Genomic DNA, 15,470 nt, shown 5'->3' on the forward strand with positions numbered 1-15,470 from the left:
AAAGGTACAATTGAAGATTTTCATGGATTTTTCAAGGATAAATGTCTAATTTGATCAAAAGTTCTATATGCCATTTCTGGAGAGAGTGCAGTGGAAATGTTGTCACTTTTGGACTTTGCTACTTGCAGCTAAACATTTGCAGCTAAATAATGTATAATGTAAGCAGAAGCTGCAACTGAATGAGGGAATATTTGTCTAAAAACTTAAACTGAACTAGAAGGGTACCAGTGCTCCAGCTTACCATATTTACCTGAGTGAATCTGTTTGTTGAACAATCTAAATGGTTGATTCAGAAACTTCTGTGACATCAACTTAACTGAGACTCATTACAAATTTCACAACACACAGTTGAATACTTTTATTAGTTTTTATTAGTTATTTTTGTTTTTGTTGTTACGTTAATTTTAATAAAAATTAAATAAATAAATAAATAATATCTTTATTTTATTTTATTATTAATTTATTTTTTTAATTTTTTGTTGTTCCCAGAGAGCAAGCCAAACACCGGTCCTAACTATCTCTAGTAGTGGTGCACCACTAGTAGACTTTGTTTTAACCTCCTAGGACCTGGAGGGTTGTCTAGACCAAAATATAAAATTTTGCTATACAAAGGCCTGATATCCACGTATGAGGACATTATGCTGTCATATGTCCTCATATGTGGATCTCATTTTTCACCAAAATAAAATTCAGGAAAATCAGGTAATTCTTTGTTTTTACATTCATCAGGTCCCAATCAACCCAAAATGGCACAGAGATATTAAAAATGCATGCCATGAAAAAGTCCAGGTCTTAGAAGGTTAACACTGTCTCTGCTGATGAGACCGGTGAATGTGGGGCGACGGTGGCAAGAAAAAACTCCCTCCTGGAGGAAGAAATCTTGGGAGGAACCAGGCTCTCTGGGCGGACCCTTCCTCCTAAGGGCTATACTTACCAGCGGTCTGAGACGACGGTTGTTCCTTCTCAGCATGATGATGGGCTATACTTACCAGCGGTCTGAGACGACGGTTGTTCCTTCTCAGCATGATGATGGGCTATACTTATCAGCGGTCTGAGACGACGGTTGTTCCTTCTCAGCATGATGATGGTCTAACTTGCTTCCACATCCTGTTTTAGAATGAAGAGAAAAATGATTAACAAGGTAATAGGACATTTCAAAATTCTCTCAGCTGCTGTGTCTTCTTACGTTTCTCTTGTAAAACAGAATGTAGGCCGACTGCTGCTGTTCCTTAAAAACTGCAGATCCAGTTGTGTGGAGCACCTGTGCATCATTATAGGTGAGCCAAGGATCTGATGTAGACCGTGAACTCTCCTCAGGATGCACAGAATTACAGATGTAGTGTCCTGAGATCACATTAAGACAAATGAATCCAACTTCTAAAAGTCAACTGATTCAAGCAAACAGTAATTTGGACTTAGTGCTTCTTAGAACATCAAAAGCTTTTGTGTGTGAGTCCTTCACTCAAAAGTAGCAAGTTCTGTTAAATCATTTTCTGTTTGTAACAAGTCAGTTGTTTTACCTGATTCTGTGCCTCCATAGTGACTAATGATGCTCATGAGACCATAACGGCCATCACCCTGAGAAGGAACAAATCCAAAGATCAGTTTCATAAAGTCTCACATCAGTGCGATAATTAAGCTGATTCTCTGAGATGTTCTGCAGTCTGTTTTTACCTGTTTGGATGACACCACCAAGTCCCTCTGCAGCCTGACGGGGTCATTCACCTTCTGAAGCTTTTGGGTTTTTGTAAAGCCAAACCTCTTCAGGTGAAAGATGAGAACTCTGGCAGAAAAGAAAAAAAAACAAGGTACAAAATAAGAAGAATGAGTGTCAAACACAAACCGAAGATGGGAGAAAATGACTGCTCAAGTGTTGTCTTAAAAACTCTGATGTTTAGTGCGCCACAGTTTGGAAATCAGGTCAGTCGATCATTTCTCATGTGACCTTACTCACCTTGGCAGTGTATCAAAAGACGGCTTCACTTCCGAGGTCGTCCCGCCACAGTCACAGGTAAATTCTATTTTTTGTTCCTAAACAACAGCACAGAGAAAACAGGCTTTATGTTAGAAAAAAAAAATCACAACATATGCACACACACACAAACACAAACAAAAAAGGTGTGTTAAGATCAGTGATACTACATCTCTACTGGAATTTGTGATCTTACCTTCAAGTATGTCCCTAACATGTCCTCAACAGATCCCTCTGGAACCAGGTCAAGAGACAAGCTTGTGAATTCCTCTTCGTGTGATGACTGGTGACCGCAGCTACACATTTAAGGAGTAACGTAGTTAAAGTAACGATCAGGTAGGTGGAAGAGAGGTATATGAAAATGTTGCAATCAGCCCTGTGTTTCTGAAAGACTGGCTTACCTCTTGCATGTCCTCATGTTTTCCATTTTGAAAACATGATGGTCTTCTACTGGGCAGGTATAACTTTGGCCCAGGAGAGCTGCTTTCCTCTTCAGGTGAGGTGAGAGGCTTTTGACCTCATTGAGGAACAAGGTTAGGAATTCATGAGCGTCCTGAAAGAAAAACACAGAGGAGATTTAGAACATAAACATAAACATTAGAAGGTAAAGCAAAAAACAAAATGTCCAAATAGCTACGCACTTTCTGTGCACTGTTTTTGTATTCAGGAACGTGTTCGCTGAATGCCTTCTTAAAAGATATTAGGCGCTGTTTTTTAAGGTCATAATCTTTTGAATCATGACAGTCCCTGATGTCCATGAGCCTTCTGTAAAAAGGAAAGGGTAAACAGACATTTCTGGTGTTAGATATCTTTGTTCTTCAGGTTTTTGAAGAAAGTAGAAGGTTGACGTAGCGCACCTTAAGAGCTGAGCTTCTGGGACTGCTCTCCACAAAATCTCCTGACGGCTGACGTCTCTAATGAACTCCTCATTGTTGAGGAGGCTCTGCAGGCAGGAGTTCATGTAGCAGGTGTTTGCAGTGTTTGGAAGCCTGCCACACATACACAAAGTTTATACTATCAGTGTGTAAAATAACTCATTTCCACTTTGACAAAGAGAGCTTTGGTCCTTGTGCACCACGTGTACTCACCCGTAGTGGTCCACTGTCTGAACTATATTTTCCATTTTTTTTCCATCCTTAAAATTTTTCACTACACTATTGCAAAAAGGTAAAAACACAAACACACAATTAGGAAAATGTCAAGAAGCTAAGCAGTGCATGTGCATGTATGCATGAGCTTTGAAGTTTAAACATTTTGGAGGACGTTTTTCTCTTACATGTCAAACACCTGCTCCCATACATCCTCTTGTGCCAGAAGCTCCATAATGAAAGTGTTCAAACTCAGGTCTAATGGCTCACTATTTTCAGTGGTGTTTTTAACCTGGTTGGAACTTTCACCACATTCCTTATGGGTGCTGCTGGATGCAGAAAGAAGAAAGGAGTCAGGGATGCATAGCAAGCACAACAAGACAACAAACAAACATTATCTCTCTGGAGAACAGCATTCAACCATCTAATGATTATTTTGATCAGCAATCGGCCAAAATATTAAAAACACTTACCTGGGATTGTCTGTAGTTTTGACCTGTACTGGGTCCTCTGAACTGTTTGGTGCAGGCTGGATGTCCAGTTCTCGGCCTTCTGTTTCCAGGAAGTCTTCTTTTGGTGGTGCTGCCTCGGCAGGTGTACAGTCATGCTGCATGTTCTTTAATCTGCAAAAATATACAAAAGGATGTTAAGTATCAAATCTGCAACCAGAAGGAGCCCAAAAGACTTTTGCTTTAAAGTGAGAAGATTAAAGTTTCCCTTACTTGTCACTCTTTTTATTAGGTTCCCTTGTTGTTTCTGGAGCAACCTGCCTTTTTCTCTGTAGAAAGAAACCAAAAGACAGAACATAGCTGTGTGCTTCATTGCTCTTAATTGCTCCCATTTCATTGTGATGAATAAATGCTTGATGATAGTGACTCTTTCCATAAAACATACCTTCCAGAATTTGAAAATAGACCAGCGGGACTTTTTTTGTGGCTTTACAGTGGGGGTCTCTGCCTTTGTATCGCTGTCAGTTTCCTGTAGAGAACGAACAAACATAATGTTATTAAACAAGTAAAGTCACTTAAAATTAACAAGTACATTTTAAGGAAAATATGCATTTCATATGTCTTCTGTAAAAGCAAACCGAGAAACAGCAGAAGAACTGTCTCCAATTTCTTTTCTTCTTCTTCTTTATACCATTTTCATGGTTAGATGTTGTGGCAGCAACAGAAGCATCCGGGACGCTGATCAAGGACAAAAGTGTAAATGTTATTTTTCAAAGTGGAAATTTTTAACAGGGAGTACATCCTGGATATTGCAAATAAAAAATAATAACTGTTATGGAATACCAAAATGAACAAAATCATGTATTTTGTACATTTACACTCTATATTTTCAACTAATCTCTGAATCGATATAAATAATAGACAAAACTAGAAGTAGTAAAAATGATATAAACACACAAGGCGGAAGAAAAATAACAATAAAAGGGAAATAAAACAGCTCACACTAAACCACTGCTATAAATATCTCCGGCAACATTAGATTAAAGAGTCACACATTTCTTTACCTCTGTTGAGACGTAGAAGGAATTTCCTTCTCTGCCACGTTTTGGTTTTTTGATCTCTGCTTAGAAAGAAGAAAACCAACATCAGTAATGGCATAAAACAAACATGCCAAGGGAGGCTCTACATGAAAAGTGTCCAGTTAGAAAATTTTGGTATTATTTTAGATTATTTATCAATTTAGTGAGCTATCGACTCGTGGAGTGGACAAATATGAATATGTTTAAATAAATTAAAAACAATTTATTCATGCCTTAATTTGAGTTTTAAAGTTTATGGTATGAAATACAAAATCCTTCATTTGGTTCAAAATTCAGTTTTTACAGAAATCATCTCTGAAGCTCCATTAAAAGCTTCAAAATGCTTATTTACTGTAAGAAAATATACAGAGAAATGTGCTACAAGTCTCTTCAAACTTACCTTTCTGAGAAAAAAGCGTTTGAACATCTTTGAACCTAATTTGATCGCAGTGAAAATCTTCTGTGCTATGCAAAAGTTCAACTGAAAACAAGTTCAAAAGTTGTATATTTATAAGCCTTCAGCATAGAATGTTCATACCCTGAACATATGTCATCATAACGTATGGGGCTAATTTGCATATTTTGGAATGTATGCTCATTGGAACTGTGTGGTACTCGTCTCCAAGCAACCCCACTGAACATGTTTGAAATGTACAGTGCAATGTGCAAAAAAATGCAAAAATAAACAAGACAAGACAGTGCAATGGAAATGTGCAAAATGCTGAGTATTGTGCAAAAGCAACTTGGTGTGTATGTGTGTGTGTAGAGCAGGGCGATATGACCAAAAATATTTATCATGATATACATTTGAAAATTTGCGATAACGATATAACTGAGGATATAATTGACACTCGATAAAATACTTTACAAATACAACTCCACAAGTTTATTATTGCAAAAAAAACCATCAATGTTTTTTCACTTAAACAAGCAGCTGTTTTTTATGTGCATTAAAGTTATATAAAAATGTAACAGTGCAAATTCCTTGCTGACAGTTTAACCAAAAGGCATTTCCAGTGGAAATCGGCCAACATATCCTCAGCATAACCATGTATAATATCCACTAAACTTAAAAAGAGGTTATACACACACAATACGGTAATATTATGTTGAAGCACAGTAGGTATCACTCCGCGAGGCTCCTGCCTATGGAACGCCAGGACTGCCATAATGAATTAATTAAATACACCATTAAATAATTAATTAAATGTGTCAATAATTAATTAAAATGGGAAATAATTAATTAAATAAATAGTTATGACACATGTAATTAATTAATTATTGACACATTTAATTAATTATTTATGTATTTCACATTTTAATTAATTATTGACACATTTAATTAATTATTTATTGACACATTTAATTAATTATTTATGTATTTCACATTTTAATTAATTATTGACACATTTAATTAATTATTTAATGATATATTTATTTATTTCATTTTGGCAGTCCTGGCGCCTGGCTCTCATCATGAAATAATTTTATCTGTCAACCTCACCCATCAAACGCAGGGGGCGGGGTTAACGCTGCCCATGCAGCTTCTCTAACATTTGATTGGTTGCCGTGCAAAGTAAGTCAAAACAGGTCGATCCTAGATAATCGATTGCTTGTGTAGACTTGGGGCAGCCAGGTATCCCAGAATGCATTTCAAATCACAGGCAGCAATGTTGGTGGTGTAGTTTTAAAATACCCCGTTTTTCTGTCACCAACTACACTTTTAACCGTGTTTTAGCCGCGAATGTCGCGTTGTAATCTTCACATGTCGGGTCAGGTTGTCAACCTTTGCAAACATGTTCTATACATGTTTGCAAAGGTGCTCAGATGTTTTCAGAGATTTCAGTAGCTCTGCTAACAGTCAGCATGCAGAGTGCACCGAGGGGGTTACGTTAACCGGTTTGTTTACATATTCCACTCTCCGTGTTCCACGTGTTGCATTCGCAGATTCTCATTTTCACCGAACGATCGTCTCTTTCCACCTGGTCTTGTGTCTCTGTGCTTCTGTAACATAAAGAACGAGCTGACATTTTTCTCACGAAACCAGCGATCAGCTCAACAGACCCTCAGTTTACCTGCATGCATCCTCCTCCTCACCTGTCAGCTGTTTAACACCTGCTGCTAATTCAAGAAACACGCCCACGTTATCTGGTGATAGTCACAGTTTAACTGGGCAGCCGGTGCTCGATATTACGCAACGTCAGCACATTTTTCTGCACAAGATAAGTAAATATAGTTTTTCCCGAGCGCAGAGCTGCTGGAGCTTGTTTCCCAACAGAGCACTTTATTGGCGAACCCACTTCATCAGCGGCTGATGTCCAATCACCGGCACAGCTTTGAAACCTCAGCTGAGTTTTAGCTCTCAGTGGTTAAACGCTGGACTTAATTCACTCAGGTTCTGTCTGTCGGGTCACGTTTACTTCGCTGTTTTATTTACAACTGAGCAAATCGGTTTGGCTGAGGTTAAAGTTACGTTTCATAACTGCACAGTTTTACAGACGTTTAATGGTTCACTGGCACATGTGTTAGACTGAACCATTCGCTTTTCTTTATCTGTTTTGGATTTAACAGTAAATTTTGAGATTAAACTGACTTTTAAAATGTTTTTATACAAAGAGGAAAGAGAAGGCGCATTTCCACCGAGAGGAGCAGAGTTTCCAACTACATGTTCATAATGCAGACTGCAACCTGGACAGAAATATTATATCATCTGTTTTTAATAGGTTTTCTAAGCACCAGCGATCTGTTAGAATTTTTAGAGTTTACTTAACTAAAAATAAATGAGGTTAACATATAATTTGTGTGATTTTTTTTCTCTCTCTCTCTTTTTATTTATTTATTTATTTTTTTGCTTTTTCGGTCATGTTATGTTTAACTGTCAAAGGTTTGTTACAAACTATGAAACACATGGTGCAGACTTCTGGATGTTAGAAGAAAACTAATACTGCTAATAAGGCAGGAAGGTGTCCTTTAAAACTAAACATGTTAGTAGGACTTTAGTATTTATATCATAGTTTATGAAATAGCACGTGTATTTCAGTAATAGCCTACTGATTTCAGTGTAGTGGTGAACAGTCACACAGCTCACGTGGGTGTTATCTGTGATACTCCTTAACTATAATTTATCCAGGTTAACTTCAGTTAACTCTGAGCGGCTGGATCGACGGAGGTCAGACAACAATTTTACATGTATGATCTTAAAACAGGACACAGCCATTATCCGTCCTGGCCTCATATCAAATGTGAACGCAGACTGAGTCTATGTTTGACGATTGCTTTATATCTAATCTTCCTCTCAAACATTTAAACAGTCTGCAGCTGAGGGAATACAAACTCAAATTGTCGGAACAGGTTTGCTCGTTTCTTGCGTTCATTTGGTAATTTATTAAATGTATAACTGTTATAACTGCTGAGTCTCTTACGCTGATGAAAATGCAGAAAACACAGATCACGAACACCTGTTCAACCAATCGCTTTCATTCCACTTTGACAAACTGACGCGTTCATCTCTGTTACAGTGTTGCGTTAGACTGCTATATTTTTGTGTTCTTTATGCTGTAGATTTTCACGTCTCTGGAATAGTTGGCAGTACTAAGGATGCTTTTCTGTAAAATCATATTGATATGACCTGTGAATTATTCGTAGATGACAGTTAGATTAGTCAGCTGGGAAACTCTGTGTTACCTCAGAGAGCTGAAGATATCGTGGATATGCTGACCTCGCTCTGTGGTGTACAGGTCCATTTACCCTCATGATTAATATTCACAATAAAAATATTAGCCGAACATCATGAAGTCTGTATGTGTGTCATAGTTTCGAACAACCTTTGTACAGTTAAAGCCAGCAGTTACTACATGAGGAAACACCAACGTTATCTCTTTTATGCGTTTATACACAGGTCACACTGATTACTGAACAAAAACCCAAAGATCAGCTGTTAATCGAATTTATTTGCTCTCTCTCCTCCTTAAACATGTTTTTAATGTTAGTTATAATTCAGAATTATACTGAAACATGTATGACGAACATCAGGAAATAAAACCCTGATAAATATAACCTCAGTAAAAGAAGTCCGTGTCAGCGGGGGTTATTACAGCTGTGTACCGGGGCCTGAGCTTTGTCGGTGGTAATAACAGCTCGTTTGCTTGTGAGGCGAGCGGGTCTATCCACGCTTTGCCGTGAGACTGGGCAGACATCTCCGAAATCATCGAAGCACTTTTGCAAAGAGGCTCTATCTTGAGAAACCGACCAGACACATGAGGATTAAACCACTACATTCTCGGCTAAAAAAATATTAAAACTGTATTTGGTGACACACATAAACAGGGTTTTCAAAGTTCAGTTCTGTTAGTTTCCACATGCTGGTTGTTGTGTGCTAAAAACAATGGCCACCAGGCCAAAGCAATGGTTTTGAGTCGATCAGCGTTAACCCCGCCCCCTGCGTTTGATGGGTGAGGTTGACAGATAAAATTATTTCATGATGAGAGCCAGGCGCCAGGACTGCCAAAATGAAATAAATAAATATATCATTAAATAATTAATTAAATGTGTCAATAATTAATTAAAATGTGAAATACATAAATAATTAATTAAATGTGTCAATAATTAATTAATTAAATGTGTCAATAATTAATTAAATGTGTCAATAATTAATTAAAATGTGAAATACATAAATAATTAATTAAATGTGTCAATAATTAATTAATTACATGTGTCATAACTATTTATTTAATTAATTATTTCCCATTTTAATTAATTATTGACACATTTAATTAATTATTTAATGGTGTATTTAATTAATTCATTATGGCAGTCCTGGCGTTCCATACCTGCCTACGATAGCCGTAATGCTCCGACAATCCATCAAGCGGTGTGGCTTCGTAGCTTAGCAAAGTTGCACTAAAACATTTGACAGATTTTCGAGCGCCATGTACGACATAAAATCGTTTCGAGGTCAGTAAACACAACCAGAATTCATACATAAGGCACACGGGATTATAAGGGCCACTGTCAATTTTCAGAAAAATCAAAGGATTGATTTTAAGTGTGCCATATTTTCCAAACAACACGGTAATAACGACGACCCGCTAGCATGCTCTACCAAAAATAGTGCTTTGTTGTGTATCTGACGGACGAAAGCTAAACCAGTTCCACACCACTGAAGTTGCAGCATTTTTACAAACCAATTCTGGTTCATCCGTTTCATTCACTGATCCACTTTTGCTCTTCTTATTCTGCGTCACCGCCATGTGCGTATGTAAACATAGGCACTGCGCATTTCATTTTCCTATCGTTGCCCAAAATTACACCGGTATTACCGTGAACGGTATGATATAGCCCAGCCCTATGTGTGTATGAGTGTGAGATACTGCAGATAAGTGCTTGGTAGCGATGTGTGAAGGTGTGTGTGTGTGTGTGTGTCAGTCCAGTCACTGAGTGTTCAGGAGTCATACGGCTTGCTGGTACCTCTTTCCAGAAGGCAGCAGGGTGAAGAGTGTGTGAGGTCCTCCATAATGCTGGTGGCTTTGCGGATGGAGCGGGTGCTAAAAGTGTCCATGATGGAGGGGAGAGGGGCTCCAATGATCTTCTCAGCTGCTCTCACTATCAGTTGTAGGGTACTGCGATCTGATACGGTGCAGTTACCATACTAGACAGTGATGCAGCTGCTCAGGACGCTCTCGATAGTCCCTCTGTAGAAGGTGGTGAGAATGGATGGTGAGAGATGTGCTTTCCTCAGCTTCCGCAGGAAGTAGAGGAAAGCACATCCTCTAGTTATGGAGCTGGGGTTAAGGGTTATGGAGCTGGGGTTAAGGGACCAGAAAAGGTTCTCCGCCAGGTGGACATCAAGGAATTTGGTGCTCTTGACGACCTCCACAGAGGATCCATTGATGTTAAGTGGGAAGTGAGCTCTCTGTGCTCAACTGAAGTCAACAATCATCTCTTTTGTTTTGTCCACGTTAACAGACAGGTTGTTGACCCTACATCTCTACAGATGGACCCTAGCGCAACCCTTCAGCCTCCTAGTAATTGCACCTATGGTACAAATTTGAGCAAACTAGGTGACTTCCTTCCTGTCACCGAGTTGTAACATTCACAAGATTTTCAGAAAACTTGACCTTTGACCTTGAGGTCAAGGTCAAAGGTCAAGTTTAAAAGTTTTTGTTAACTCTGACTAGGGCTTGGCCATATCATACCGTTCACAGTAATACCGGTATAATGTTGGGCAACAATAAGAAAATGAAATATCGCGATAGAATATGGATAAAACACGCATGCGCAGTACCTTTGTTTTCATACGCACATGGCAGAAAAAGTGTGCTGGCGACAGAGAATGAGAAAGGCGAAAGCGGATCGTTGAATGAAACGGATGAACCAGAATTGGTTTGTAAAAATGCTGCAACTTCAGTGGTGTGGAACTGGTTTAGCTTTTGTCCGTCAGATACACAACAAAGCACTATTTTTGGTAGAGCATGCTAGTGGGCTGTCGTTATTACCGTGTTGTTTGGAAAATGCGGCACACTTAAAATCAATCCTTTGATTTTTCTAAAAATCGACAGTGCCCCTTATAATCCCGTGTGCCTTATGTATGAATTCTGGTTGTGTTTACTGACCTCGAAACGATTTTATGTGCTACACGGCGCTCGAAAATCTGTCAAATGTTTTAGTGCAACTTTGTTAAGCTACGAAGCCGCACCGCTTGATGGATTGTTGGAGCATTACGGCTATATTAGTCAGGCGCTTCACGGAGTGATACGTACTGTGCTTCAACATAATATTCCCGTATTGTGTGTGTATAACCTCTTTTTAAGTTTAGTGGATATTATACATGGTTATGCTGAGGATATGTCGGCCAATTTCCACTGGAAATGCCTTTTGTCAGCAACTGTCAGCAAGGAATTTGCATTTGCACTGTTACATTTTTATATAGCTTTAATGCATATAAAAAACAGCTGCTTGTTTAAGTGAACATACATTGATTGGGTTTTTTTGCACTAATAAAGTTGTGGAGTTGTAAAGTATTTTATCTCACGTCAATTATATCGTCAGTTATATCGTTATCGCAAATCTTCAAATGTATATCGTGATAAATATTTTTGGTCATATCGCCCTGCTCTAACTCTGACTGTCTGCTCTTACCCGTTTCTTTTGCTCTCTCTGCTGTCTTCATCCTCCATCCAACTCTACAGCTATTGTTTGGGATGATATGATGAAACTGAAGGATGGCTGGGCACCTGGAAAAAAAAGAGGTTGGATGAGGCTGCAGCTCGTGTCCCAGCCTTACTGGCATTGCCCCTCAAACCTGCTGCACCACCCCTTCCCTGCAGAAATGACAAGAAATGAAATGACAAATTATGGGTCTCTGATGTGCAAAGACAGACAGACAGACAAAGTCCCTAGAGACACAATTTCAGTCAGTTCTATGGCAAGTTGTTGTGAATAAGGGTAAGTATGGAATTGAGTGCCTTTTTTATGTTTGAATAATTCATGTTGGTGTTACAGGGCTTAGTAGACAAAAACTAATTTTGATGAAAGAAGCCAAGTACAAGGACCTCAACAAAGCCTACAATGAGGTGTGCCTATTGGAGAAAAAATACAAAGAAAGTCAGGTTGGCTCAAAGCATTTGTACAGTACTGTATCCGAGGAAATCGATGATATTAAAGCAAAGTTCATAAAAACTTTATGTAGCTTAAAGTGAAATTATCAAAGAAACCTCAGCTTCTTACTTGCTTTTGACTAACAGTTCTCTTTTTTGCTTGCTGATGTTCTTGAGTTTTGCTTCAAAAAAAAGTTTTTGGTTTATTTCAGCTGTTTTCAATTGATATTGACTTTGTTAGTTAAACATTGTTAACCTGCTTTCAGTGTGTCCTGTACATGAGTCCTCTTAGCAAACCAAGACATAATATCTTTCTGGAGCTGATGAAGCTAAGCTAAAAACTATGGAGGACCACAAGAGCCACGTGCATCGAAATAAAGAATTCTGTGCTTAAATATTGAATTGTAGAATAAATTCTCCATTTGTAAATTCATTTTTGAATTCCAATTTAATAAATTGCATTTCAAAATCCATTTTTGATTCCTGTTTGCTCAGGGATTAACCTTTGGATTAGCTGTTGGATTAACAACTTCATTTTAAAAATACTGCAGCTATTCAAATTAGCCACACTGTGGGATGTAAGGAGCTCTCTGATTGGTCCATCTCTCCTGCATGAAGTCCAGGTGCCGGTTTTCCAGTGTGTGCCTCTGATACCCCAAAGCTGACTCAGAGCTGTAACACCATCAATGGCTGCAGTATGGAACAGATGTGGGTGTGTCCTCATCTCCCAGAAGAGTCCAAATAATCATCAAACAGCCCTAAAGACACAAAAACGTGAAAATATAAACAACCAGACTATCAGCAGTGATTTAACTACTTTAAGATCTCTGAGAAAATCATTTACAGTATATATCACTGAATTTAAGGCCTTTAAAAAAATCACAGCATACAGAAAAAAAGTACTAAACTGAATCAATTTCAGCTTTCGTTTTTCACGATGTATATTGTATTAAATTTCATTATCTGTGTCTTTACCACACATTTGCCACACAGGTTTAGATACTGTAGGTTAAGTGAATGCTTAAATTGCACTGATAAGAATATACTGGACATTCAAAGCTAAGATTCAGCCCACTGTGTTAGAGGCTGGGATTTGATGAATTCATCATATATACAACCTTTGATCATCATTTATGTCCAGTTGAGAATGAATCTGTGCACTCACATATTAAATGAACTGAAATCAGTAGTGCGCTCTCCAGTCTTGATATAAGGAATGAGAGAACTGACAGCTGTTATTTTAATCAGCTTGTCTCAGTTGTTTTAACTCTAAGTATCATAAAGTAATGTGGTAACATCTGGACTGACGAGTTTACTGTCAGCATTTTAATCGCTAGTTTAAAGGCTGTAGGCTGCAGCCGTTGCTCTAACACTGTATAAATGTAACAGGGCTCAGTGCTGGTTCTAATAGTCTGAGCTGCTTCCAGCTTTATTTGTGACGAGCACAGCAGCTTACAAAACATGTAGCGAGCTCGTACAGCTGCGAAGTAAAAATTTCATAACCTAAGATGACCTTAAAATAACGGGGCTATGTGCAGTGATGCTAGCGTTAGCCATGTTAGCACGTTACCTTCAACAGGTGGTCAGACTGAGTAAACAGGCACTCAGTCAGAGGTTGAGCTCTCCGTTTCGCCGCAGGGTCCCTTCATTCTTCAAATATCCGTGTTGAGCCGAGTGTAAATTCCGAGGCTGAACGGCCTTTGTACAAGTACACACGCTTAGCAGGGCGAAGCTATGAGCTGGAAAAATCCAGGCAGACAGCCTGTGTCTGTCCAACCAATCAGAGAGCTCCTTACATCCCATTTGAATAGCCGCAGTATTTTTAAAATGAAGTTGTTAATCCAACAGCTAATCCAAAAATTAATCCTGAGCGAACAGGAAAGGGAAATGGATTTTGAAATGCAGTTTATTAAAGTGCAATTGGAAAAAGAATTGTGAAATGAAGTTTATTACATTGGAATTCAAAAATGTTATTTGAAATGAAGTTTTTAAAAAGCATTTTAAAAATCAGTTTATTAAATTGGAATTCAAAAATGAATTTACAAATGAAGAATTTGTTCTACAATTCATTAAAAAAACAGTCAACATGAAGCAGGAAGCATGAAGTTAAAATCTTGTAAGTGGTACAATAAAGTTTTCATCCTGAAGTGATATCATTGTTCCAGGATAAATGTCTTGTCTGAAAAAAAGTTGCCACTAGTCAGGGAGATGCTAACCAGGTGCTGGGTTGGTTCAAATCCAGCCTAGAGCAGTTCTGTGTGAGATTTGCATGCTCTCCCTGTGCCTGTTTGCTCTGTGTTCTCTGGTTTCCTCCTACACTTAAAAAAGTATTTACAGGTTAGGTAACTGGTCATTCTAAATTGGATGTAGGTGTGAATGCGTGTCTGTCTCGCTGTTTTATCTCTGTGACATGTGTACCGGGCTTGCTCCATGACATCTAGGTTAGGCTACAGCTACTCTACCACCTTGAAATAGATAAGTGGAAGAAAATGAATGGATGGTCTCGTCTAAGTAATGTACCCAGATTAATTTTGGGGTAAATAATATAATGCTACTGTTTTTCTCAAATTATGGAGCCAAGAATCATAAGGCAGACCACCATGTTAAAACTGAGGCTTCAGACCACATTACATAGGTGGTCCATTTTATTATACAGTATTTAGTTCAGCCACAGTTAAACAGAGATGACAGATCACATCAGTCCAGCATATCACTGATTTATAAAGCTTTACTGAATGATTTCTCAGCATAAAAATATTTATTACAACATAAATGTTTATGCCACTCTGTCTAAAGATCATTTGGGTCCGGTTACAGGCTCCTCAGGTGTGAGTTCTTGTCAAAAAAATTCTAAAAAGAGCAAGAATGTCACCAATACGCTCTTCTACATCTCCCTCCCTACTTTATACATAGCGGACAGATGGAACTAGGCTATCGGTTTGCTAAAGTTAGCCACGCAATTAGTTCACACACTAATTAGCCGTGAGAGGCAGAGGCACACCAGATTTCCCCAGTGTCTAAAACCCGTTTCCCAGCCTGAAAAAGAGTAAATGAGGTCCTGGCAAAGACAGCAGAAAATATCCAGAAAGAAAAACATGGCAGCTCATACAACAACATTTATCAAAGAGTGGCGTTGTTATGGGAAATGTGAATGGAAATTTTAATCCTTCTTTGTGGGAGAAACAAATATTCCACATTGCCTAATCAAGAGTAACTCAGACATCTATATCTGTTTTATATAACATTAATTCCCCTCCTATAGTTTGGGACGCTCATAAGAGGAGGTA

The 15,470-nt window shown here is 38.4% G+C and overlaps 1 protein-coding gene across 13 annotated transcripts; it reads right to left on the reverse strand.

Moving 5' to 3' along the window:
- Positions 1-222: 222 nt before the first annotated feature.
- On the reverse strand, positions 223-13,974 carry LOC146501728 (ubiquitin carboxyl-terminal hydrolase 46-like). 13 transcript variants are annotated; one of them, XM_085132022.1, is made up of 20 exons: positions 13,754-13,973; positions 12,314-12,941; positions 11,726-11,907; positions 4,989-5,069; positions 4,574-4,629; positions 4,148-4,247; positions 3,955-4,038; positions 3,783-3,838; positions 3,534-3,683; positions 3,249-3,389; positions 3,061-3,126; positions 2,830-2,961; positions 2,614-2,737; positions 2,374-2,525; positions 2,169-2,268; positions 1,955-2,031; positions 1,675-1,783; positions 1,521-1,578; positions 1,187-1,344; positions 223-1,107 (listed from the first exon to the last, which is right to left on the reverse strand). In XM_085132022.1, the coding sequence occupies exons 4-20, from the start codon at positions 5,013-5,015 to the stop codon at positions 1,090-1,092; spliced, it is 1,608 nt and encodes a 535-aa protein (XP_084988148.1). In that variant the 5' UTR covers positions 5,016-5,069; positions 11,726-11,907; positions 12,314-12,941; positions 13,754-13,973; the 3' UTR covers positions 223-1,089. The 13 variants fall into 13 exon arrangements, with proteins under 13 accessions (XP_084988148.1, XP_084988146.1, XP_084988145.1 ...); XM_085132020.1 differs by having other exon boundaries at positions 223-1,344; positions 11,726-11,820; positions 12,838-12,941; positions 13,754-13,974; XM_085132019.1 differs by having other exon boundaries at positions 223-1,344; positions 12,838-12,941; positions 13,754-13,974.
- Positions 13,975-15,470: the final 1,496 nt, after the last annotated feature.

Source organism: Neolamprologus multifasciatus, chromosome 15 (assembly GCF_963576455.1).
Source record: "Neolamprologus multifasciatus chromosome 15, fNeoMul1.2, whole genome shotgun sequence".
NCBI classification, from domain to species: domain Eukaryota; kingdom Metazoa; phylum Chordata; class Actinopteri; order Cichliformes; family Cichlidae; genus Neolamprologus; species Neolamprologus multifasciatus.

What these genes read in the sequence shown, in the direction of transcription:
- LOC146501728 (XM_085132020.1), bottom strand. Translation starts at nt 5,015, where the DNA reads ATGTTCAAACGCTTTTTTCTCAGAAAG. An exon ending in CAGACAGTGGACCACTACGG is followed by an intron (nt 2,962 to 3,060) that starts GTGAGTACACGT and finishes TATGTGTGGCAG; the next exon opens with GCTTCCAAACACTGCAAACA. An exon ending in ACAAAAACAGTGCACAGAAA is followed by an intron (nt 2,526 to 2,613) that starts GTGCGTAGCTAT and finishes TTTTTCTTTCAG; the next exon opens with GACGCTCATGAATTCCTAAC.